Source organism: Catharus ustulatus, chromosome 4 (assembly GCF_009819885.2).
Source record: "Catharus ustulatus isolate bCatUst1 chromosome 4, bCatUst1.pri.v2, whole genome shotgun sequence".
Classification (NCBI taxonomy): domain Eukaryota; kingdom Metazoa; phylum Chordata; class Aves; order Passeriformes; family Turdidae; genus Catharus; species Catharus ustulatus.
The window spans coordinates 51,038,220-51,064,977 of NC_046224.1; the positions used below are offsets into that span (position 1 = coordinate 51,038,220).

General features: G+C 38.8%; 1 protein-coding gene across 16 annotated transcripts in view; it reads left to right on the forward strand.

The window, feature by feature from the left end:
- The window catches only part of GRIP1 (glutamate receptor interacting protein 1), a 312,190-nt gene that overhangs the window by 281,483 nt on the left and 3,949 nt on the right, over positions 1 to 26,758 (forward strand). For 9 of the 16 annotated variants that reach the window (XM_033058892.1, XM_033058897.1, XM_033058902.1 and 6 more), the window contains 10 exons: positions 6,866 to 6,935; positions 7,138 to 7,283; positions 11,945 to 12,089; positions 13,127 to 13,266; positions 13,435 to 13,623; positions 15,689 to 15,842; positions 17,567 to 17,767; positions 20,119 to 20,230; positions 20,378 to 20,422; positions 22,845 to 23,078. In XM_033058892.1, coding sequence (XP_032914783.1) covers positions 6,866 to 6,935; positions 7,138 to 7,283; positions 11,945 to 12,089; positions 13,127 to 13,266; positions 13,435 to 13,623; positions 15,689 to 15,842; positions 17,567 to 17,767; positions 20,119 to 20,230; positions 20,378 to 20,422; positions 22,845 to 23,078 — 1,436 coding nt within the window. Of the gene's footprint in view, positions 1 to 6,865; positions 6,936 to 7,137; positions 7,284 to 11,944; positions 12,090 to 13,126; positions 13,267 to 13,434; positions 13,624 to 15,688; positions 15,843 to 17,566; positions 17,768 to 18,544; positions 18,832 to 20,118; positions 20,231 to 20,377; positions 20,424 to 22,844; positions 23,079 to 26,758 lie in introns of those variants that run through there. The other 7 variants (XM_042779229.1, XM_033058890.1, XM_033058899.1 and 4 more) reach the window with 6 other exon arrangements.

Genomic DNA, 26,758 nt, shown 5'->3' on the forward strand with positions numbered 1-26,758 from the left:
CTTTTTCCTTTTTCTAGCATTTTTTGCTACTTTTTCTCTTTTGAAATACTGTTCTGTAACATATTTATACTCCCCTTCAAGTTGTTAACAAAGCCAGAAGTTTCCCAAATCTGATGTTTGACTTACTCCTTCATGCATCGTACATATTTAACTCCTATTGAAATTATTCATTAAAATAAAAAAAAAAAATTAGCAGAATTAGGTGCATGCAAAACTATTTCTGTAACTGTGATGTTTAACGCAGAGTCTGTCATGGTCTGTCACACGCTCTTGAACAGAACTGAACACAAGGGTCTCACAGATATGAGGATCCACATGCATAGGGTTATTTTGTGCTTCAGAACCCAGATACGTCCCCAGTCTCTAGTGGACAGTCCTGAATGCGTGGGTCACAGCAAAATCCCTGTTCACTAGGGATCGTGGAGATGGCTGAAGAAGGTCACAAGGGCCTGCATCAGTCTGCTTCTCAAAAAGTATTTGTTGCTGTGGTTTGAAATTAAAAGTGTTTCTATGCTTATTTTGTGAGGAGACAGTACAACAATGTGTTAAAACTGGATTTTGACCAGGTAAACTCTGCTGTACTGAGTTCAGCTCTTGACAGAAGGAAAAACAATCCATATCAAAGTTAATGGGCTTGACACTGCAGAATCTGGTGTCATCAGAATTAGCATTCTTATATGGCTGTGGCCTTTCTTATGCTATTAGTCTTTCTTTGGAGTTATTCATGTGTCTTGGGGGAAAACTGTGCTTTGACTTTTATTCTCAAAGCTTTTGCCAGCACAGTGGAATATGGTTAATGAAAAGTACAGCAGGGATCTCGGTGCTAAGGATTACATCTGAGGAATAAGTGAGAAACACTGCAGGCCTGATTGCTTGTGTTGCATACTTGAATGAGTAACTGTTAGACTCTGTAAGATGTGATGTGATGCTTGAAGCAAAATCATGGGTCTACATGTATCTGTGCAAATGAAAAGATGAGAAATGAGAAAATGAGAAATATGAGATACGAGAAAACCTGGAGTGAGACTGTTCTATTTAAATGTTAGGATTGATAAAGATTTGTAAGGCTGTTGAAAAAAACATTATCTTCCTAGTAATTTGATTCGTGTTGGGTTTTTTTGGAATGCAGACATCTAGGTTTTTTTGTCTGTAGGAATAAACTTTTAATGGAAAGCTAATGTTCTTGGAATTTAGTATTTAACCGTCCCATTCCAAACTTTGCATACCTTATTGATCTGGAATTCACTTAGTGCTTTATAAAATTAGTGCTTTTTATTATCAGAGTAACGTGGTTGATCTTAGCTCTGCTCTTGTGAATGTACTGCAGTATCTTTAATATTTAAATTAAATTATCTGTTATATCTCATAATAGTATTTAATGCATATGAAATTTATCTAGGATTAATTGTTTTACAAGGTTTTAAAGAGTTTATATTAATAACTTGTAGAAGTTTTGAATTGCTGCATTTCATGCTTGCTTTTCAGTGTTTTACCTAATTAACTCCTAAATAAGGCAGTATGATTTGAAGAATATAAATATTTTATATTCTTTTTGTCAAATTTCTGTCAGGACACTTTAGCGCATTAGCATGCCATTTATTACTGATATTTTCAGAAAGCTATATGATTACTTTTAAGAAACAAATACTAAGGGAAACTTGGCAGAGTTGGTATGTCTTAGGCAGGGGGGATAGAGGTGATCAGATTTATTCATTTGTGGGCTTGACCTCTTAAAAGTGCTAGAGAGCTGTTTCATCCTCTTCCTTCTCAAGTTAGTGGAGTTAATGGTGAATGAGAAAGACCTTTCTACTTGCCATATCCCCCATTTAGTTTGGGATTTGTATGAGAAAGTCAGTAAATTACCTAATCTGACAGACAAGATGTTTTTTTGTCAGATGGGAAATGCAACTTCACTTTGGGCTGGCATGTGAGCATTCGTCTGTTTTTAAGTCCAGGAGTTCTTCTAGGTCGGCTGTTAGGAGTCAGAGATCCTAGATGAGGATGATTTTATTTCTCTTTCTTGGAATTGTTTTCCTTGGTAATGAACACCAGGAGTGCTTGCATGGAGTTATGAAGGCATGTCTGAGGTGACACACAACACTAAAGACAATTAAGCTAATTCATGATCTTTGAAAAACAAGACATGTAATAGAAGAGACTTTCCTTAGTTTCAGATTTATCAATGCAAGAGAAAAAGAACAGAAAAAAAATTTAAAATCCCCTTTAGCATAGCCCCTTAAAAGCAGGACAGAAGAAAGTTTCATGAGCATCATTGTTAATGTTAATGCAGGGCTCTGAGTTTTGGATAATTCATGTCAGTTACCTCCCAGTGTACTGGTCTTGCCCAGTGCTGCCTTCATACACATTGAAGTCCTATCATTCATCCCTTATCTCTGCAATAACTGTCTAATTTTACCAATGACAGATACTTACACTAAATAAAGACATAATTTCATATTTTGCAAATACACGTGACTGTATATTTAACACTTCACATAGCACTAGTTTCACACCCAGTTTCCTGATTAGAGCAAATAGAAGGTCTCAGTTCTTAAAACTGTATTATCAAATAAAGCACAGGAGTGTTCCTGTGCATGTGATTGTGCTTTTATGACAGAATCATTCCCTAGGAGAACGAACACTCACAAATAGTGCTTGCTAGTAGTATTCAAAGCTGTTTCAATTTATTTGCCATTGATATTGACTTTAGGCCATGTAATGAATATAGATTTTTCTTTTTAATGACAAAAACCTTTTTTAAAGGTTTTTGAGGCAACGGCTACTTTATCATAGACTAATTATTTTTTTTGTCAAATACATTGAATGATGTCCAGTAAAATGAATTACTGGATTCTGTAATTGTGGATTCTAGTAATTGTAGTTAACTTTATTTTTCTTTTCTTTCCTTTTCTTTTTTTCTTTCTTATGTAAGATTCTGATATCTTTACTGGTAATGAACTGCAGCACCTTGCTTCATAAATAATCTCTCTGAAGCTAATGGGACTACTCAAGGAATAAGAAGCTGCAAAGCTGGTAAGAATATCAGAATCTCACCCAAACTATCATCAGTTTCTCTGAGTCACTTTGACTAGCAGCTGTACTGTAGTCTGCTTTATTGCTTTTATATTTCATCAGAAACAAGATTTGTAAATATCTACAGATACATTGACTATGAGAATTTATTTTCTAAAGCATGCTTCTCTATATTTTGGGATTTCGCCTGGCAAGCTCTACTTAATTTTGAAACATTACAAGTAGTTCTTTTCAAGACAGAAAAATATCAACAGATTTCTCAGCTGCTCCACATGAACCAATACCTAAGGAACAAAAAGGCTGCACCAGTGTAATTTTTAGAAGTTCCTTCATCTATTTATTAATCTCGCTATTCTTAAAAATGTCTAGTAGCTGTAAACCAGCATTGTGGATAAATGGATTGACTTTGCATAAAAAGTGTTTTTCCATCACATGAGCATTTTCCTTTGCTTGTCCAGTTCAGAGCTTGATCAGACTCCGAAGTTTGAAGCCAGGCTGAGGGTAGTGAGTTTTGTGTGGGTGATGGGTGAGATGTCCACCGCAAAATCTGTTGAAGTCGCTTTGTGGGGGCAGGGTTGTTCAGTTAGCAGTGGAATGAGAAAGGAGCATTGTTTGAGGGTTTCTTAAATGTAATGGATCACCTGATACACAGAACTGACAACACTTTACTGAACTTACTTTGAAGTGGCCAGGAAAGTGTAGTAGCATAGGGTGGAGACCTGGGATGGAGACCTAGGATCATAGAGTAATTTAAAGAGAGAGAACAAACAACTTTCTTAAGAGCAGCCATTTAACTGCAACACTAAATTCAGTACCTGTACAAATTTAGGCACTCTTAAGTTCACTTGTAGTTATTCATACAGACTGTAAGGTGTCTACGAAAGCTGAACCTTAGGTAGACTTACAGCTGGAAAGGGAGGAGAAAAGATGAGATCTTCATTGGACAAGCAGAATGGGACAAGGAGAGGAAAAAAACATGGAAAGCTGTAACAGAGAGGCAGCAGATGAGGAGAGAGACTGAGCTGTTGTAAGGATTAGGGGCAGCTGGGAGTTGAACAAGAAGGCTGGACATGGGTGAGTGGTAAGGTGTTTCATTTTTAACAACCTCTTAAAACCAGAAATAATTCTGAAGTGGGGACTTGAAGCTGTACGGTGTTACTTCAAGTTTGCATTAATTGGTGTGGATATATTAACTGGTCAAATACTGCTTTCCCACTGGAACTCTGGTTTCTGTGCTCTCTGGGGAGAGATGAAACAGTGGTGTGTAACAAAGGGGATGGAGGCTGCATAATGAATGAGATGGAGGATTGCAGAAAGACAAAGGAGGTGATCTCATGGTCAAGGTGCTCTAATGCTACCCTGGAGAAATTAGGGTGATTTTTCTTTTCTCTGCAAAAGACTGTGCTGAGACAAGTCCTTCTGGGAGTGGGGGTGGAGATTTTCCACAGGTGGCTGCTTGATGTTATGCATAAACATTGAGATCATGGAGTTGCACTCACAGAAATGCTGCTCCTCTGCAGCTGTTGCTGGAAATGCCAGTAGTTGTATTTTGGACACAGAAGCTGTTATATTCTACAATATATTGTGAGATGTAAAGGCATGGATATCTCAAATTGCCCACTGAAAACTGTCATACTTTGACCTAAATTTTCCTATGTTTCCTTTCCTCGTCTGTAAAATCAGGATAATAGTACTCAGTCTTCTTGCTGGAGACAGCATCTGTTCACCACTGTTTGAGAGGCAATCTTAGGCCACGGTAATGTGCAAAAAGGTACAAAAGTTCAGGAGGAAATTAATGATTTTATCTCTGCAACACAACTTGAATAATTTGTAGGAAGCATGAACAACAAAATGAAGTGTGGTGTATCTGCTTCTCAGTGTGGGGGATTCATTTCACACAGAGCTGTGTTTGGTGCCTACAAAAAGGCTTTCATTGTCCAGACCAAATGATAGCCCAGGAGAACTCGTAAGGTACTGCTGGTTCACACTCCCTCAGCTTGAAATTGTGGTAGCTTTGTGTGCGGCATCAGACTCTTTTCATCTACGTGTACCTTGTGGCTCTGCTCTTTGAGCTGTGCTCTTTTCCTCATTTGGGTTCCTCCTCTCTTCTTTTTACAACAGTAAGGGACTGTTTTCATAAGTTCTGGTAATTTTGTAAGACAGTTTCATAAAAAGTACTTCAAGACTCAAGCCCTGGTCTGTAGTGGGTTGCATAATACCTCAGAGTAAGGCAACCCACAGGGTAAAAACACAGAATTAAAAAATCACCGAAGTGATACTCTAAAATTTTAACAAGATACTAATTTGTGAAACAAGTCCAAAAGATTCAAGTAAATTATGGAATTGTAATATATTTGACCCATGACATGAAAATATGAGAAACAAGCTATGAAAATTACATATCTTGCAAAAAGTTAATTACTGTTATCTACATTGCAACATAATAATTTACTGAAAGCATGCTGTTTTAAACAAATTTCTAAAATTTCTTCACAGTCCTAGTATGTCTGTCTTCTGGAGTTTCAAGACATTGCATTTGAAATATGGCTGTTAAGCAGTTCTTGAGCAGTTCCTTTGGACATTCAAAGGCTGTCTCAGCCAGGGCAGTTAAGGTTAACAAGACCTGTTAGCATATTGTGTTGGAAATGTCATTATTAATTTACCATGTGGTTGCTGTAGGTGAAGATCTGTCATTTTGCATCAAAGAGAAGATTCATGAGCTGCTAAAGTAACTGACATCAGGATTTTGTAGGTGATCCTCCAATTTGGGCAGTTTTTTAGGTGATTGTCGGTTCAGGTGTGGGAGCCTAATGGAAATGTGCCATCTGTGAAAGAATGCAGGGGGCTCAGCAAACAGAGCAGAAATGCTGAGGGGCAGCTGAAGAACCCTAAATGGGCAAAACTAAATATTTTTGTACAAGTTGGTAAGGAATTGCAGGGCCTGGCATTGAAGAGCAGAGCACATGTTTGGCCATGAGGGACAGATAGAAAAATTGACCATTAATGTCAGATTCTTCCAAAAAGAGATAAGTGTGCAAGGAGGGGAGTGGTGACTGGAATGGCAATGCTTCTTGTAGGTATCCCCAGTACAAAGTTGGAAAAAGTGCACAATTCTTAAGCAGTGCAGGGAGGCAAGGTGACTCATTGAAAGAGGCACAGGTTGCTTTAGAGGAACCAGTGAGTTACAGTGAAGCAAACATCTGTGTGATGGAACATGGTAATAGCATATCAGCCCAATGGGGTGTGTGGCCACTGTCCAGGGCCCCTCATTTACTGGGAAGTGGATTCCTCCTCACCCAGGACACATCACCTTCATACCTCTGCCTTAAGCACTGGATGGGACAGAAGTGGATGGAAAGAATGTGGACTAGCCCACTCTAGATATTTTGCCGGAGCAGCTCTGTTGGTCAGGGGTATAACAGGATTTATTCTGGCAAAAGATCATCATTAGTAGTTGCACTGGAAGATTGTAATGAAAGAAGGTCTTCCTTATGTGTTACAGCTATGCAGCATTTTCTGATAGATCACTGGAGCTGTACTGTGATGTCTTCACATGGCTCAGTCCTGGTCTAACCCAGAATTCAGACACATCAGGATAAGTTTGCTTTGTACCAATCACCACAGTTCTGTAATTTCCTAATTTTTGAGGAGTATGCAGTCTTGCCAATATACTGCTGATGTTTGTTTATACCTGAACTTCAGATAATTTAGGGGTAGGGGAGAAACATAATGAAAGTGAAGAGTGTGTATGAAGTATTGGTTTATGGTCAAAATGAGTCAATCTGCATATCTAGAAACAAAACCAAATGTCTGTGTATATTCTTTATTACAGCTCCATCAAGTAGAAAACCAGGGGACCCTCTGGTTATTTCTGATATCAAGAAAGGAAGTGTGGCTCACAGGTAAGACATTAGAGCTCCCAATAAAAATCTGTTTATGTGTAACCAGCCAAATTCAAGTTAAACAGAGAGAGCTTGTAAGAGACTGTGAACTGTTTTTTCTTTTAGTAAAATCTTTTGTGAAAAGTTAGAAAACAGAAGGCACATTAAGAAATAATTGTCTTTAAAATCCATCTTGTTTCTATAAAAATTTGCTTTTTTACAGAACTGGGACACTCGAACTGGGTGATAAGTTGCTGGCAATAGATAATATCCGACTTGACAACTGCTCAATGGAAGATGCTGTCCAGATCCTTCAGCACTGTGAGGACCTTGTGAAGTTAAAGATCCGCAAAGACGAAGATAATTCCGGTATTAGCAATGACTGTTGCAGATTCATGTGTATTTTCAGGATTTCTAGAGCATAGGGGATTTCTTTTAAATTTTAGTGAAAACATTTTTCTAAATGTGTCTCGTTTATGCTAATGATAATCAGAAAATGCCACCTAAAATAATTTTAGTGGTATATGAAGTGTTGAAGTTTCTCACTGGCTATACTGCTTGCAGGAGCTGCACTGCAGAATTAGGTGTTCAGTTCACTGAAAATAAAATTGGGCCTCAGGTCAGCCATATAAAATTGATCTGTTTCTTACCAGAGTATTGGGATCTTCTCTGCTTTTAAGATTGGAATCATTATTAGCAAAGCATGGATCCCTAGGCTTTAGTTCTCAGCAAAATGGTGTAGTGCATACTTTGTCCTTAAACTTAAAAAATTTGACTTTGGTACGACTGTTCACATGCTCAGAGGTAAGTAGTACTTCACACACTATGCTGGATATCTGATGGAGGAGATGTGTCTGATCAACTCAGTGGAATAATGGACCTGCCATCATTTTCTACACCTACACCTAATAGTCATGTATCTTCCTCACTGCGGATTCCATAAGAGCAGAATTTCTACCTGGAGATAACAAACTAAGTTCTGTTATGCATTGTAGTGCACAGGAATTAAGACAGTTATAACTACTGTTACTGCTGGTGTTTATATTACAGTGTTACACAAAAGCACGAACTGGAGAGTCACTTCTCTTCAGCTCTATACAACTCACAGCAAAAAGGCACAACCTGCCACACTTTATTATTTGAAATTACATGCAACCGTTTAAGTGGTGTTTAGAATTGCACTTTTCCTTTTTCTTCCTCCCTCCTAATGGATTTTGAAAGCAAACAAAGTATCTTCTCAGTATTATAGTACAAAGCATAGGCAACTGCATTTAGTACCTTGTGCAAATTGTTGCTGTATTTGAAATGTGGATTTCAATCTCCACCAATGGAAAATAAGATCTCTGCTCTCTTAGGTATTGCACACCATGGTATCTGGTACAGATTTCAGTCTCAGTGCGATTCTTCTAACCAGTTTTCTTTTTTTCACACACATTGCTTGTTTTCCAGTTACATGATTTATCTATATCAAGATTCTCACACAACTACAGTGTTTTATCTAGACATGATTGCTGTAACTGAACAGATTCAAATCTTACTGGACAGCTACTCAGAAACCTACTGAAAAAAAACTTCTACATAAAAATTGTTCTTATAAGAGTTGAATAAGTGTCAAAGCATAAATGAAAGTATTTATAGCAGATTTCGAGTATTTTGAAATTTAAAATTATTATCTCCTGGAATGTTAAAGAAAAAATATTTAGGAAACAGTGACCTAACAGTAGCAAAGGTGTAACAAAAAGTGTATCTCAGTTAAAATAATTCTTTGTGCATTTGCCATTCATTTACTTATGAAAGGGTTTTTTTTCTCACAAAGGAAGAAATATGCTGCTCAAACTCAACAGAGGAAAATAATAAATTCCCCGAGAAAATAAAGGCCTGATGCTAATTGATGAGAAGGCATAGAGCACTCCAAAATGTTTTGTAAAACAGAGAATAAGGTTAAGATTTAGACTTCTTTTTGTTTTTCACTGCATGCATTTTTTTGAGGAAGATGAGGCAGGGAGTGGGGGTCTCAGAGCTGTGTTCCTCTGAGCCACCATGCAGCTGAGGCCACAGCAGGATGATGCATGTCAGGTGCTCCCCACATCCTGCTGCTCTTTGTCACTGTGTTGGTCAGATGTTACTCTGATGAGCAAAAGGCCAGTGGGCAGAGCAAAACACTGCAGCACAGAGGATCTGCTTTCATTAAATGTGGGTTCCAAGAATTACCACAATTGCATCACAGGAATAGAAAGATGAAAATCTCAAAAAGAGACCCATAACCATAGTACTTCAGTTATATCTTCTCCCCAGGTGAAGCGATGTTTCCAGCAATTTTTCTGTTCCTTTTCTTCTTGCCAGCTTCCCAAACTGAGGGCAGTTTTAAATCCTGATTAACCTAATGGCTACTTCCCTTTCTTAAATATCACCATTCTTTGCTTTCATGGCAGAACTGGCCTTCCTGGTGAATTCAGGCCACATGTATGCCCTGTTCTTGGGTAGCTCCAACATTCTGCTCAGCATAACATTCTGCCAATAATTTTCTGACCCCCAGCTAACCGGAAAACAGACATAATGGACCAGTCTTCTTTCCAGTCATTCACTCAGATCTACAGACTTCCAACTCTCATGTGGAAGGGCTGCTGATGATATTACTAACTTTTTATTTACTTTGTGTTTATAGCAGAGAAATGTTAGTATTGTGTCAACCCTTAGCAAGTGCTGGCTATTAGATTTTCAGTTTGCTTGGCATGACATTCCATCCTTCATTTGAAGTCTAACCCCATGTTGGTGCCACAGCTGTGTAAAGGGTGCCAGCATTAGATCCCAGGGGAATTGTGGTTGTTCCATAAATACTTTAAGCAAGTAAAGCTGCCATTGTTCTGCTGTGCAGTGGCAGCTTGCCTGCTAGCCCACTGTGTGCCAGACTGGGGCTTCCAGTGATGTCTGGGGAGTTGGGTGCTTCTGGAAAGATAAAGTGCAGTCAGTGTGAATTGTACCAAAATTGATGGGAATGCCCCAAGCAGGCACAAAACCCCAGTGTTCTTTGCTGAATATACACCACTAATTCTTCTCTCCTCTGATTCTCTGTGTGTAGAATTTTCTGTCTGTGGATAGCAAGAAGGAAATAGGACAGAGTGGGGAGATGTGTGTGAGGGGTGGCTGGAGATCTAAATTTTCTGAAAATTGGGAAGAAACAAAGTAGCTTCAAAAATATAGTGTTCCTCCAGCTCTGCCTAAAGTACCATGTTCAGTATTGGAAGAAGGCAACTCTTTGAGCCTTTGCTAGTGATATAGGTTTTGGGTTTTTTTTCCTTTTTAAGCTTTTCTATCTACAGGAACAGAAATGGTAGCATTTGAATTTTCTAAGTTGTTTTAGTTGGTTTTTGTTGCATTTATGGAATGTGCATCCTAGACATTTTCCACATTCACTGAACTGTTCAAAATATCATTTTCCACAGATCTAGGAAAATTTACCCACCAGACCAGTCATCCTGGCTCAATACCAATATCAGAAGATGAGCTAGAAAGCGTTTGTTATTTTGATTTGTGGAGAATTCTGGCATTTTAAATTTTAAAATGTTACTTCACCACTCAAAAATGCTGCAGTTAATTGCTCTCTTGCTGTGGTTGGAGTTTTTTTAATAATATGTAAAAAGCATTGTATAAATACAGGCACATTTCTTGTTGGTGCAATACCTGTTGAATATTGTTTAAGGAAATATATTGTATTTAAGTTTACTCAGTGATGGACTCTTTTCCAGTTCTGATAATTGTTTGGTGAGATAAAATTTCAAAATAATTCAAATTACTTCATGTAATATAATGAAATAATATCTAATGGACTTAGTGTTCAATTTAGTTGATAATTCAGTGTACAGAAAGTATTTTTGAATCTGTTACAAAAAGCTCAAAACATGTCCATCAAAAATATGGACTGTTTTACAAATTCAGTGCTTATCTTATAGTGACTTTTGACTTCTCCCAGAATTCTTTTAAGAAAGTTTGGCCATAAAACTTTAAATTTTAAATGCTGTCCATTTAGTTCAAGAAACAGATGAGTATCAGTAATTATACCATAGTAGTAACTTGCCTTTTCTCTAATAATGTGATGCTGTGGCAAATAAGGACAACATCCTCCTGTTCTGCAAGAGGCAGAGCTTGGCCAGCAGGCAGGTCAAAAGAGGTGATCTCTCTCCTGCTCAGCCCTGCAGAGAGATTTCTGGAGTGCTGGGTGCAGTCCTTGGGCTCCCCAGTACAAGGCAGACATGGGCATACACTGGAGGAGGTCCAGCAAAGGGTCACAAAGGTAATGAAGAGGCCAGAGCACCTCTGCTCTGTGAAAAGGCTGGTGGAGATAGGATCAGTCAGCCTGGAGAAGAGAAGGCTCAAAGGGGGAATATTATCACAGTGTATAAATATCTGAAGGGAGGGTGTAAAGCAGACAGAGCCAGGCTCTCCTCAGTGGTCCCCAGTGGCAGGACCAGAGGCAATGAACACAAACTGAAACAGATGAGGTTCTGTTAGAGTGTCAGGAAACACTTCTTTACTTTGAGAGTGACCAAACACTGGCACTGGTTGTTCAGAGAGGGTGTGGAGTTTCTACCCATGGAGATATTCAAAAGCCAGCTGGACTCAATCCTGGGCACCCAGCTGTAGTTGGCCCTGCTTGGACAAAGTGGCATCCAGAGGTTCTTTTCAACTTCAATCAATCAGTGATTCTGTAACAAAATAGCCTTAAGTTAAAGTTCTATAAAAAAGGAGATCTAAAGATTTTAAAGAGAGTAAAATTTAATCTTAAAGGAATGAGGGGAGTTTTTTCTGTTGACTTGTGTCCAGGTATTGGCAGTAAAAAATTGCATAATAGGTAATTTTTATGAAAAAAAATAATCCAGTAGAATACGATTAAGAATTGTGTCTGAAATGTGATCCTTTGATAATGGATCACATTATCCATGTTTGATTACTAGTCACTAGACTGAATATGCTATTTTTTTCATTCATTCTTTCATAAGAAACCAATTGCATCCCCTTGGCATTTATTGCAGATGAACAGGAGAGCTCTGGAGCAATTATTTATACTGTTGAGCTCAAGCGCTATGGTGGGCCTCTTGGAATTACAATCTCTGGTACCGAAGAGCCCTTTGATCCCATAATCATTTCCAGCCTTACGAAAGGAGGATTAGCTGAAAGGTAAGTTGGAAAGCAAATTATTTTTAAATGTTCTCTTTGTCAAGGTAGAGGTTCATTTTGTTTACCTAAACCCCTTCATGGGTTAGCAATTGATTTTTTTATAATTCTCCAAATCTGAGTTTATAATCTTTTTGCTGCTGTATTTTGATCATCATCAAACTCCAGGAGCGTAAGCAGGATGTACATACGTACAAGGCAGAGAATTGTGGTCCTTATTATAGATCACCAAGGAAAACTTAATCAATCAAACTGCTCATCACAGGAATGTTTTAGCAGCCTTTTAAAACCAATACCTTGTATAATACAATAAGTAAAGAAAGCACTTCATGTGTCCAAGTTCATCTGAACTCATCATACACTTATCTGCCACTGCATCTGTGTGTGTACTTATATACACCACAGGAAGCATTATCAGAGGAGCAGAAATGCTCCTCATGGTAAGTGATAGATTGAGAATAATGAAAATGATAAGGATGTCACCTATTATTTCTCAGATTGGTTGAGTCATTGAAACTTGTACCTTGTGGTGGTTTCAGAGAGAATTTGCAGCACACAAGACATGATATTCTGCAAAGCCAGAACCAACAGTGCATTTACACAAAAATACTTTCTTTTCTTTTCTTTTCATGATTGACTCATCCTGAAGGCCAGGTTTGCAAAATAGCTGGTTACTTGCTCACGCTGCTTTTTTTAATGTTGTGAGATTTCTAGAAACTTGACTCATTTTAGGACTTACTAAGCTGTTTAAGATTGCTCTTGAACAGTTGGGCTGCAGTGAACATCATCCACAGGTGATTAACTCAACTGTCACAGTACCACAGAAATCCACATCATGCCTCAGCTCTGCTATTGTCACTACAACAAAGGTGACTTGCTTTAAGCATTTCTATTAAAAGAATTACTCTGTGACACAGCAATAAAAGCAAAATAAAAGAAAGAAAAGGAGATGAGACTTCCATGCTCCAAAATGCAAAGAAATTGCCTTTGTTGCCTTTTACACTCTCTTCTCAATGTTTTACTTCTCTCTCTTATTGTAGGACTGGGGCAATTCACATAGGAGACAGAATCCTAGCAATAAATAGTAGCAGTCTGAAAGGAAAACCTTTGAGTGAAGCCATTCATTTATTACAGATGGCAGGAGAAACTGTCACCTTGAAAATCAAGAAGCAAACAGATGGTGAGTGTGGCCAAGGGTACCATCCGTGGTCCTTAATGCATGTGTAATTGCAGATTAACAAGCATTTAGGCCATCCATGGAAAAGCTGTGTGTCAGGAGTAAAAAGCAGATTCTCAGAACTGCAGTAAAGCAAGGATCAACACCTTTTTTTAATATAATCCTATTCAGCTACCAGTCCCAAGAAATTTTCTGTGCCTGTGGGTCACGTGAGTGAGCTGAGCGATGCTGAAGATGAAAGCTCTGCTGCACAGAAATCTGGCAAGCTCTCGGACATCTATTCCACTGCAGTCCCAAGTGTTGACAGCGCAGTGGAGTCATGGGATGGCTCTGGTATTGATACCAGCTTTGGAAATCAAGGTACTGTCAAAAATAAATCGACATTTAAAGCAGGAATTTTTGCCTTCATGCTTGACCTTCCTTTGCCCTAAGTAGAACTTTTTACTGCACTAACTTTTAACCTGTACTTTATAATGTGTTGCTGTCTCATCATGACCACACACCTCGGCAGGCAGGATGATTTCTTGCACTTGGCTGGCCTCAGATTCATTCTTTCATGAGGATGTGATGTGTTACAAAGCATTTATCAATACATTAACAGGCTTTTGTTAGCTTTACTGACATCTGAATAGCTTGGTCCATAGCTCATCCACAACTAAATGAGTTTATCCTTCAAGTACAGATCAATGCAAGGCACAGAACACTCAGGAGATGTTCATGAGTTTGATGCCTGTATGCATTAATTTTTAAATGACAACAGATTTATTATAAACTGCTGAACGGCAACATAAGTCATTGCCTATGATTTGTAAATATTTTTGCTTCTTCCTTATTCCTGCAGTATTAACATCTAACTCTCAGCTGTCAAAACAAATCATTCTATTTAAAGACATGATTTTCCATAATGATAATTTTTTCACCTTTCTCTCACTATTGTTTTATATAGGATTTTCAAATAATTTCAGTTTGTAAGACATTTATTTAGGAAGTGAAGGATATAGACATCCTGTAATATTCTTGATAACAAGAAAATAACTTACACACAACTTCAGTGTTTTATTTAACTCTTTTAAAAATGTTTATTTCCATAGTAAAGCATGTGTTCCCATTACCTGGCAGGTATTTGGACAGATAGATCCTTACCTCAAATAATATTTTCAATGGAGTTAGAATTTGGATGAATTTGATGCCTTTCCTTAACTGTGTTGGTCAGTTTATCAAAATAAGTTATATTAGATTTTCTTCTGATATTTTTAAATTCTAAGGAGAGGTATTGCTGAAAAAGTGCCAGAATGGTAATTCTCATTTTCTGGATGAATTGAAGATATTTGGAGCAAATTGTTCAGCTGTGGAAAGGATTGAGGCCCAGAATGCTTTCCAAAGTCCTGATGATTTGGATGCTGTGCCAAAGCTGAACCAGTATCTCAAAGCAGATTTTCTTTTTAACTCCCTTGAAAAAGTCAGCCCAGGCTTGGCTGGATACATGGCACCTCTGTTAAACAGCCTGAGTGCAAACGGATTTGTGCCTTTATGCCTTGGTGTTGTCGTGGCCCCCATTTCTATTAAAGTTCATTCTGTCTTGCCCCATCAAGCTGAGTTTGGCTTTTCTCCAAACCTTTCTTGGCAATAACCACACACTAAGCAAGTTGAGGAGTTTGGGGGATGTTTCTGGAGCAGCAGATAATGCTTTATCCTATTAATTAACAATTTAATGCTGGGGAGCTGTCTTTTCTCTCCTTGAATTAATACCTCATTTTGTACCTTTGTCTTGTGTGTCTGCCTTTCTAATCCAGAGCCTTCACCACACAGCAGTCACATCTTCCCAACCAATACCTTTCCTAGAATCTGGGACTATGTTAATATCTGCCAGTTTGCTGGAAAATGCTCACAGCCCTGTAGTTACACAGCATTTGAGGGAGATAGGTCTAGACTGGTTTATGCTCTCAGAGCCCTAGCAAAAGGGGACATGAAGAGCCAAGTTCATGGGATTTTTTAATGCATCTTTGGAAACTTTTTTTCAATACATTTGAAGCAATTTTCTTCATAATTTAGCTGTAATTTTGAGCATGTTGCATATGACCATGTTAACACATATTTAACACATCCATTACACATGATTTATTCACTACTGTTCAATCTAGGATGTTGAATTGGAAACCGATAAATCGTGGCAGCATCTAGAATTAAATGTAGAAGCAGCTGAGACATAAAAAGTAAGAGAACAGTGTTAGATATATTTAAGATTTTGCTTTCAGTGGACTTTCACAAGAGGAGCTCTAGAGCACACCTAATTCCAGGCATAATCTAGGTCAAATAATCTGGCAAGGTAACAATGACAAATTGAACAGTTCTTGAGAATCCAGTTTCAGAGGTGTGCTTTTCTGTCATTTCAACATGTGCATTAAATTTGTATTCATCTTTTTAGGACACACCTACCAGGCTTCAGGATACAACTTCAATGCCTATGAGTGGAGGAGTGCCAAGCAGGCGAGTTTGTCCCCTCCAGGCAAAGCTCGGAGCCACCCATTCCATGATGCAGGGCTGAGTGACGACGAGTGGGACCGACCTGCAGCCAGCACGTGAGTTCCCATTCCTGCTCTGCTGTGCAGCTGCAGCAGCATCTCAAAAATGAGCACTTACCCCTTGAATGAAATTATGCTTTTCTGATGAAGTTATAGCAGCTCTTTAAATATGAGACGCAGTATACTTAATGAAATTTATGGTCTTTATGGAGGATTATGATGCCAAAACCAAGTCATACATTTATTTCAAGTTACTTCAGCCATTAAACACAGCATTTATCCCTTAAGAATAAACAAACAAAAAAATTAGGGCATTTCCCTGGGCAAGTTTCAGAAAAAATCTGATCTGTTTTCCACTCCACAAAAATTAACCTACAGATAATGTGGCTAAAGACAACTGGTGTGTCAATCTTTTGTCTTCTATGAAAATTCATTTTGGTTTGGGCAAAGAAGCACAAATTACAGTCTTCATCCATAAATGCCTGAGACATTCCCATTCAATATGAGTAAAAAGTGATCCAGGTACAAATGTCCAAACTATTGATATTGTGCCATGCATTTATTCCTCCTCTCCTGAGAAGTAAATCTCATTTTCAGTTAATTTCTCTGCAGACAAAAGAAATTCCTGAGGAAAAACTTTTTGCACAATTCCTGGAGATAGTGAAAGACCCAAAAATCTCTTATCTTCTATTCTAAGTTTTCTTTTCTTTTGGATTTGTTAGTGGATCCACTGCAGAAACTTGGGTAATTTCTGCCAATGAACAGTTCTTCTTCAGATGTGGGAAGACAGGCACCACAGTAAAAGAGATTTCTGTACTCTTTGCACCCACCTTCAGGATCTGCAGACATGCATGTCCTTCATGAGAAATAGACTTTCTTGGTGTGCCAGCACAGTGAGCCCAAAATCTCAGCCTGTGAAAAACTCAAGTTTAGTACTAAAAAAACCTTCCTGGTGCCTGTATAAACCTAGTGGGTAAGGAAATCCATGAGCTCCAGTGTGTAACTTTGAAATACAATTCAAGGCAAAGTTTAGATGCTGCTTTCAGAATTTGAATGACAGACCCTCTGATACAGCCCATGGCTTTGTGGCATTTTTGTCTGGAGACATGCCTGTCAAGATGACAACTAAGATATGAGCTAGTGTGAATTCTCAGTCCATATCCAACTCCTCTGATCCCTACTGCAGAAGGGATCTGGCAGTTTTCATAGGCTAGTAGTGGACAGTGTTTAATAAAGGAAAGTAGATAGTTTTCCTGCCCATTCTTGGCAGCCTGATATTTTACTTTATAGGGTCTTTATCCAGTTACAGCCCATATTTTGCTCCTCAGATGAGATTCAGCCATGGATTCCAGAGCACCTGCTGTTTTGCAGCTATGCAAGTAAGGGGCTGAAGAAGTTGATGAGCAGTGAATTGGGGAGCTGGACTGTAAAACACAGAATCCTCTAAATGAAAAGCACATGTTCTATTACCATTCTAAAGCACTGTTCAGCAGAAAGTATGCACATTAAAGAGTCTTGTTCTGCTTGTTAGTGTGACTTACACCTGAGAGATACAGTCCAAATTAAAATAATGGTTACTTTAATGCTGTATCTGTAAAATAGATGGTGCCACATCTGATGGTGTTGCTATCCCAAGTGCTGGAGTATTTGAGAAGGCTGTGTCTGTTCTACAGACCTGTTACAGGAATCCCCAGAAAAGCCCCTCTTCTGTTGTAGTTCTAGCTAAACAACTTCTTCTCTAGATCTAGAAAGTAATTTTTTCTTACCTTTATTTTGTGTAGCACAGCTTCCAAGAATATGTGGCAACAGAAGGAGACTGAGCCATTGGGAGAGAATCACGAAAATGATTTAAAGCAAACATCTGTAGAAAAATCAGGTGGAGAGAGCATCAGGAGCATGAAGAAAGAGGGAAAGATGTGGAAAGGTGCTTCTGGAGGACAAAGGAAAGGTGGGGGACAGCTGGAAGAGTGGAATACTTCCAGGTAGGAAACCAAAAAGTGCACAAAAGTGACATCTAGTTGGGCTGAGGCAGAGCGGGGGGATGCAGAGGATGTGAGAATACAGGGGAAGAAAGGAAAAACAGTTGAAATGAGGGTTAAAAAAACAGGGTAAAAGTAGAAAACACTACATTAACTTGCTGTTGATTGACAAGGAAATTTCAGTGTCAAGCAAATGAAACCACTCTGTAGCCTGGTGCCTACCTTTCACTGGCAGGTAGGACAAGTCTCTTATAGTTCCTGCCCCAGAAAAAAATGTTTAACACACTAAAACATCAATTCTTACAGGAATGTCTGCCACATCCAAGAATGTCCCGATTAAAAAAAACCAAAACCACAAAGATTTTGTCTCTCATATGGCAGTAAGAACCAAATCATAGACACCCATGTCTTCGTTATCTGTCCTACTGCCTTTCCTTCAGACTTTTTATGCATCTGAGTTTCTGATGGCTCTTTAAATAAGTGTCAGAAAACCAAATATGTTCATTATAGGTCAAACAATATTTCATATGACTTAAAACCAATCCCTCAGGTTTTAGATAAAAAAGGCATCTAGATAAATTATTTTGGTACCTCTTTTGGTTTTTTGGTGTAGTAGCTCAGCTACAAATTACTCATGTAGCTGTAATGAAGATGCAAAAGTTGAGATTTCACACACCAGGAGACAAGACTCAGAGAAAGAGCAAAAGAGGAGAGCTGTAAATGAAATTGCTTCAACTAAGAAGTCCAGACATAGAGGCATCATGATTTTATATTTCACAGAAGTCAGAGAAGAAATGGACCTCCAGTTCTAGGAAATCCAGGTTTTGCTGTCGCGGACAATTGCCTCAAATTATCCTGTTCATTAGCTTAAGTTCCATTTGATATCATTAAAATGCAATATAGCAAGAGATATTGTAATGGATAAATTAGTCTACATTCAACATTGGCTATTGAAAGAACTACATAGATTTATTGAAAAAGCTCATTTCAGAAGTCAAGGATCTTTCTAAAATCATGTTTTAAACACTTTCTTGTCTTGCCTGGGAGGAATTGCATCTGTGATCTGAGTAGGTATTCCTGCCATTGCTGTATCTATTGCAATATCTTAGAAGAGACACTGATGCTAGGTGGAGAATCATTGCAATAAGAGATTGAAATGGCTGACCATTGTCTGCTTGACTGATTGTAGCTGTAAGAAAGCATCTCTGAGGCAGAGTATCGTGTGTGAAGCATTCAAGCTGTCTTCCCTTGTGCTGGGCAATTCTCCTATTTAAAAGCTATTCTGTAAACAGAATTACATTCACGCTATTCTCAGTAATACATTGTTTGTCAAGCAAGGCCTCAGATGCTTCCATAATAGTGTTTGCTCTGTTTATGTGCTGTTAGGCACCACTAGCTGCAGTCCATGGGCAGCTGCTCCAAAGTAACAGCTTGCTGCCACCAAAAGGGCGAATTGTCACTTGTCCCTCCTCATCCTTCTTCCCCTGTGCCTTTCACATAATCAGCCCTCTCCCATGCAGCAGCTCTGATGCTTGTGTGAACCTTTACTGAGCTGCTTCCCCTTGCTAAGATAGAAGAGCCTCCTGCTTCCCTCCCTGTATACATGCGTACACTGTAAAGGTGTAGCTTTGAGTTGTGGTTTTTATCAGACCTCACTTGCTGAGCAACTTCCCTAAGCATCACTGTCACCAACATCTGCTCAAGAGTGCTTTTAAAAAGGCTTTGGTGCATTTATGAAACACTGGAGACCTAAGTTTCCATGCAAGACAGTGGCATCCCTGAAAGTTTCCATGTTTATATATGAAATGATTGGAGCAGTTTGTATTATGGCAATCAGGTGGGGCTAAATTGATAAATGCAGCTTAGGCTGAAGGAATCAGGTAAAAAGCACCACCAAGCCTCTTTTGCAAAACGTTGTTTGCAAAAAATAGAGGATTCTTTCCATATTGCCTGGGAGAAGTCTGTGAGGTTGAAAGGTTTTATTGCAAATATTTGTTGCACGGAGCAGCTCCGCACACAGCTACTGGTTGATTCATCAATTTTCATAGGGAGGTCCCAGTTTCAATCCAGTCAAAAATGTGTATTGAATTGTTCTTGGAACCCATTAATCTCCTTACTGAACAACTCGCTGCTCAGATCCTGCCAGCTGCTAGTGACTGCCAGGTTATGAGAAGGCTTGTCTGTCATGTGCTCTGCATGTCCATCCGGCCTCTCCTGATCAGCGACTCTTCCCCACTCTCCTGCATAACCTTCTGTCATTCAACTTGCAGTCTGTGGCAAGGCACGTGTGTAATGTATATTTTTAGAGGGGGGAAAAAGTCCACATTTTTTTTAACTTCTCATTGTAAATCTAGCTTCACAGGTACCCATGATAACACCGAGGCTGACCAGGAGGAAAATTTCTGGTCTCAGGCTCTGGAGGATTTAGAGACCTGTGGCCAGTCAGGAATTCTGAGGGAACTAGAGGTAGAACAATCTTAACCTTTCTTTCCAATTATAGAAAAATATAATGGTTTTGGTTTGGTTTACATTCATTTTATTTTCTCCTTTTTTTTTCTTTTAAGTTGCACTAATCACACCAATTCATTTAAAAGCTTTAACCCCTCTCCACAGGACAAGGCTGACAGGCGTCTGTGTTTGAGAAACATGACTCTCTTGGTACCTACCCTTTACCTTTATATTTTTGCTTGTGTAGCTGCCTCCCCTGCCCCTAACCAAAGCTGTTTTCTTTTGTGCAATGCAACCAAAATTCTATAAACATGTTCACCCCAGTGCTTTTGACTTGCAGCTTCTGCTGTGTATAACCATCGATGCTGTCTGTACAGGCAGCAAATGGCACAGAACTTCTAAGTGGGCATAATCTTCCTGCAGCAATGCATTCCATTCTCTGACAGACGCTTCATGCAGCTTTTCTTAGCATGTTGTAGGTTGTCTTTTAAATTGAAACTTAATTTGATTAAGACGAACATAAAAGAAAATCAGCTTTTCAAAATGTTTACCTATAATCGCACCACTCTGAAAGAAAAGGAAACTACCAATGTGAGAAATGTTTATTATACAGCAATTTCTTCACCGTGTAATGAATTTTCATATTTCACCCTTATGTTTTTTACAAATCTAACCATCTTTTGTGTTAGATTGTACTGAGGGCATTAGGGGAAGAAAACAGAGACAGAGTAACTTGGGAGTCTAATTTTCTAATCACCTTTTCTCTAAGTTATCTAATCAGAACAATTACCATTATACTGCCAATTAAAGGCACAGAATGAAAGGTCCCAAAATATTTTCTTTTATGTTCTTTTAAATTCCTGGAGCTGCAAAACTGGCAGAATCTCATTTTCATTTTTATGTTATATAAAGTCCTTTAGCAGCCAGGAGGAATGTGAATGGCGTAACTGGGTGAAAGTTTTTCAGTTCAGATTAATTTACTTCCTCAGATTTATGGCTTTTGTACTGCTTTTGTATGGGTAGCAAAATGTATTTCTCATATATTTGTTATTGAAAACCAGAGAAATGTAGGAGAAAATGTTATATTGGTTTAATTCCGTAGTTAGATATGGTTCAGTACTGCAGGCTTCTCTTGCAGTTTTCAGTATTCAGAGCATAAAAAAGGATATGGAAATAGATAATTCCAAAAGGGAAATAGGTCATCCATGCTGACCAGAATTCAGTTACTTCAACACACTGAATTTTCCTCAGCCTTTCACAAAAGTGAAATTCAGAACTGTAGATGTACCATTTATAGCATCGCCTCGTTGCACAACCCCCAGCTCTGAAAAGAAAGCCAGACTCATTCAGTGTGACAGGATGCTGAGAGTGGCCATGCCTCTACTTTATGAAGTGCCATGACATAGTCAAGGACTCCTTATCATTTTTTATTTCAAGGTCTTCAGCCAAAGAGCAAAGAAGGCTGCTGTTTGCCAGGTCCTCTGGCTGCTTTTGCTCCATCAGGCAGTAATATCAGTTATTACTGAGCAAAAACAGAGTGTTATGGCTACCATCTATTATCTCATAGTGAAAGTAGTGCTGCAGCTGTGAGAAGGAAGGGTGACAGACATGCTCACAACAGTTATAGGCAAACATTTATTTGTCTGTTTTGCCCTTATTTTTTACTTCTCCCATTCAAGCAGCCTGTCTGCATAGAGCCCCAGTCAGAGTTCATGTTATGGTCTTTAAATTTCCCTTTCCAGTTGTCTATCAGAAGAGATAATAAATAGGAAATTCAGCACACCCTGTCCCCACAGTGGCTGTGCCAAAGTGCATATGCCTCTCATTCCCCAGAGCAGAAGATCTTTCCCAAGAGAGAAGGCTCCTTGCTGTGCACGGATGCTTTTCAAGTTCAGTCTGTTCCACCCAGTGGGCGAGGTGATTCCCATCATCATCTTTCACGATTTCATCCTCCATGTATTCTTTCATCTGAAACAAAAGGCTGTCTTTTACTGAGATTAAAACCAGCAGTGAGACCAGGGCCAGTATTAGTGGTGAGCTAGGGCAGTCACTCTTGCAGTGTGCATGTCACGCAAAGTTTCTTTCCAGGTGGTGAGCTCACCTGTGCTGAGTTTTCCCTGGGCTTGGGGTAGTATCCAGGCACTCTGCCCATGCTGGCTCTAGAACTACTTACATATTCTGCTGACTCACATTTTTTGACCTTGCACACACAGCCTGAATTTTAAATGCCTTCCTGTAGTTCCAATTCCAACAAATGCAATTATGGCACAACTTAGATGTTGTTTTATTTATGTGTAAAATATTTTTTAAATAAGCAATTACACTACATACTCTTCAGTCTGCCAGGGGACTGGCTTACAAGCATAGCCATTCTGGTGCTCAGTATTTTAGTTTGAAATGCCATCTGAAAACTTTTGCCCATAAGGTTCATATACTGTTATTGTGTTTTGTTGTGATCCTTTATTTCATAGTGACTTGCAAGCAGATTGAACATCTATCCTCTTGCCTTTTGCTGTGCCCTGAGTGATTGTGTTCTAACAAAGAATAGAGGTGTTTTTCCTGCTGCTATGAATTAACCACTTACTTAACCCACATTCTCTGTTACAAATTAACCTGTTCATTAATGCTCTAGGCCACAATCATGTCAGGAAGTACAATGAGTTTGAATCATGAAAACCCACAACCTCGTAACCAGCTGGGAAGACAAGCCAGCTTCCAGGAGAGAAGTTCTGTAAGGCCACATTACAGTCAAGCTACTCGTAGCAACACATTGCCGTCAGATGTGGGGAGAAAGTCCATGGTTCTGAGAAAATTTAAGCAAGAAATGAAAGAAATCATGTCACCAACTCCTGTGGAGTTACACAAGGTCTGTAATTTTTCTTCTGACAGCTTTGAAATAATATATTCAGCACAGGAACTCTAATTATATGGCAACACAGTAAGCACTTTTTATAATGACTCCACAGATGTAATTTGGGGGCCATGCATATTAGTTCTTACAAACACATTAATGATAGATCCTTGTGGGGGAAAACAAATGAATAAGATGCATCCTTGTGTACTATTTCATTTTACAATAAATCCTCAAAAGGCACTGCTCTTTTGAAAGGAGCATCCACTGATAATTTGAATTGACAGGACCAATAACTCTTCTCTGCAAAATGTGTTCATTAAGAAAACAAAGTTTAATTTCTAGAAAGTACATTTCTTCAGGAAATTACTCAGGAGGGTTTGGGGTTCCCATAGGTCCTTTTTAAAATTAACACTCATTTTGAATCAAATGCAAGAGATTCAATGTACATAGTACAGAATGTTATTTCAAATTAGGTATTGCTTCTTTTCTCTTTATAATTCCTTTAGTCTAAAAGGGATAAATAATCTTCAGACTATGTAACTTTTCACTGCTCAAGATGGTTGAGTCACTTGGGGATATGGAGGTGGCACTGCACTCATAACAAGTACTGGATAAAGTGTCTTTGGATGTGCACAGCAAACACCCAGCCACTTTAGGTCTCAAGTCCAGTGAGGTCATAAGAGCAGCCAGTTTCCAAAACTTTGTAATGCTATTCTCCTTGGTGGTAATGAGCATCCCATTTCTTGCACCCATCTTCCTCTTCAAGATCTGAGATCTTTCCAGAAGGGAGGCAGAACACAGGGAATATGTGTCACCTGGTCACTCTCAAGAGATTTGGGTTGGATTCTAATCTCCGTGGATTTGCCTGAGTTTAGTCTGTAGTTTAGTTGAGTTCAGCAGTGTAAGGACTTGCTGAGTGTGGGTGGTTAAATTAATGTTTATAGAAGGAAGTAGAGAATTGATCTCATATATGGTAAATTAATTCATTGCCAGTGTTTATGATCAATAAGGATGTGTTGGGATAGTTTTAAGCTATTCCTCTTTCCAGCTTGATGTGATCAGTGGAGTTAGGTACTGTGCTCAGTTTTTCTGAGTGGTGAAAAAATGTGAAATATAAAACCAAAGTATGCCAGTAGGCATTTCACAGTATGCTCATGTTCAACAATGGCACAGTTCTGGATCACAAAGCCAGCCTCTCATGTTAAAGTAAATCGTTACATGGAAAGGATTTATCAGATTTTTGTTAATGAGTCAGTGGTATTCTGTGATAATATCTAGCTGTTAGAGTCCTGGGCAGTACAAATAACCTGTCCATGAGCTTTCTCTTGCTTCAGCTAACTATTTCTAAGACTGCTTTGACCTTCCTTTTGAGTAATTTCCAGATTTTGTTCAGACAATATACCCAGTTTTCCCCTGTCTGCTGAAGTGATGCTGAGTTTGCTTTTACTGTCTGTTCTGTCACTCAGAAAAGAGCTATTTCCTCTCTAAAAAAGCTAAACGTTGTACCTGTACTGAGAATTTTCCAAATCCTTACAGTCATTCAAGAAAAACAGAAACTAGTGACTGGATCTTAAGGTCTGATTCCCTAAAGTGAGACATGCAGGTTAGCCCAGGCAGCATGGACTGCTTTTTATCTGAGCAAGTTCTTGTTGGTTTTCCTACTGGATCTTGTGTAGCAATGTCTGCTGCTCATGTATTCATGTCCATTTTTGTATTAGACCTCTAGTTTAACACTAATAACCTGTTCCTTTGGGCAGCTTGTTCAATCAGAGTTTTCCAAAAGAGCTGCAATGCCATGGGAATGACATCACTATCAGGGAAATGCCTTGCTTGGATGTATCCTCTTGCTGGCAATGTGTTCTGCCCCAGCAGGCAAATGTCTTAATTAGCTGGGCCACTGAAAAATAGGGAGATTTGAAAAACTGTTGTGGTATGGGCAGTTTTGAGATACAAGCTAAGACACAGCTTGTCTACGACCTCCCTGGGCAGATTCTCAAGCATGTGCTTGACCGTGTGCTGCTGAGCTTTGCCAGTTCCATGGGCAGGGCAGGGCAGGGCAAGTGCTTTGTTCTGTGTCAGTGTGATGAGTCTGCATCCTGCTGAGGATGCCCACAGTTCAGAGTTCACTTTGCAGCAAGGTAACCTGAATTCTTCACTGCTCTTTCTTTCTGCCTTGTATTCACCAGTTGTGCACTTGAACTGTCTTTGTCCTGAGGAAACCAGGATTGAGATAAGTGTCCTACAAATCTCTTCAAACATTTGTTCTAGATGCTTTAATAACATTTAATTAGCTGGATAGTGTATTGCTGTATCAGTACCCAAATTTAATGAATGCTTTTAATGATTTTATCTACTTAGGTAATAATATAGATTAATATTTTTATAAAAATCATAGCAGACCATTTTTCAGAAGTTTCACAGAACACACATTCCTCTGAGAGCAAAAATATGCACTAGGATCAGATAATTTTTCAATATTATTATTGCAAGTAGTCATTAACCTAAAATTACAGTCAGTTAAAATATCTCAATAGCTGATCTGTGCAAGATGTATGAATTTAAATTACGCATTTTCCCATCGATTTGGGAGGGAGAACAGGCATAGGCACAGACTCAAAATGTATAAGCTTGTGTTTTAAATTTGTAACTAATTAATTGCTTATGAAATATGAATTAAATTTCCAAATCCACTCTCTTTTTCCCTTAGGCTCCTGATGTAAATTTAAAAGTCTAACAAATCACCCAAATGGAGATTTTGCTATTGAGATCTTTCCAAGGAGTTGTGATCATCAGTACAGATAAACCAGCCTGATGTAGGTGTTGTGTGAATTGTCTGCAGTTTTATTCCCTTCAGAGAGGGCTACTGCAAGTCAAGATGAGGAACCTGTGATAGGGCTTTGTCCATACCCATTATTAAATAGAAATGGAGTATTTCAGATAGCAGGGCTTTTATCAGAGATTATCTTTGAAGAATATATGTTGCCCTAGAAGGATTAGCTTCAAAATTATAACTTCTAATACAAAAGTTTTCTGCAGATGACTTCAGTCTGAAAAATGTGACAGCCATCAAACACACAAAAAAGTTAAATTGCTACCTCATCCCTGAAGCAAGCATCAGTTTCTTTAAGTTCCAAGCTCCTGTTAAACACAAGAAAAGTCAAGAGAAACAAGTAAGGGAAGCAGTTAGTAAAAATCTAGGGTCTGTAGATCCTAGATCCCTATCACAGAACATAAGAATGGGACCAGAATCTGTGGTGAATTATTCTCCACTCAGTTTGACTTTGAGAAGGTCTTGACTGTAATAGTGTCCAGTTTGGGATCTGAAACTTAAAGAAAGATGTTTACCATATGTACAGGGTCCAGAGAAAAACAAACCTTGTTTCACATCACTGCAGAGAAAGACAGAATAAAGTGATCTTGTTCTCTGTGGATAGCAACAGGCTTAAACCTCAGCAAGGGTGGTTTAGTTTGGACCCAAGGGAAACATCTGAAGGACTGGAAGGCATTACTTTAATAGACTGTGGAGTCTTGATCACTGGAGATGTGAAAAAGTGGGGCAGATAAATGTATCTCTGAAATGCTTAGGTGCACTTGATCCTGTCTTAGGACAGGAATACAGTCTAGATGACTTCAGAGAGTCCCTGTTTCATGTGCTTTTGTAGTTCATCTGGGGCTGGATCCAGCTCCATTTG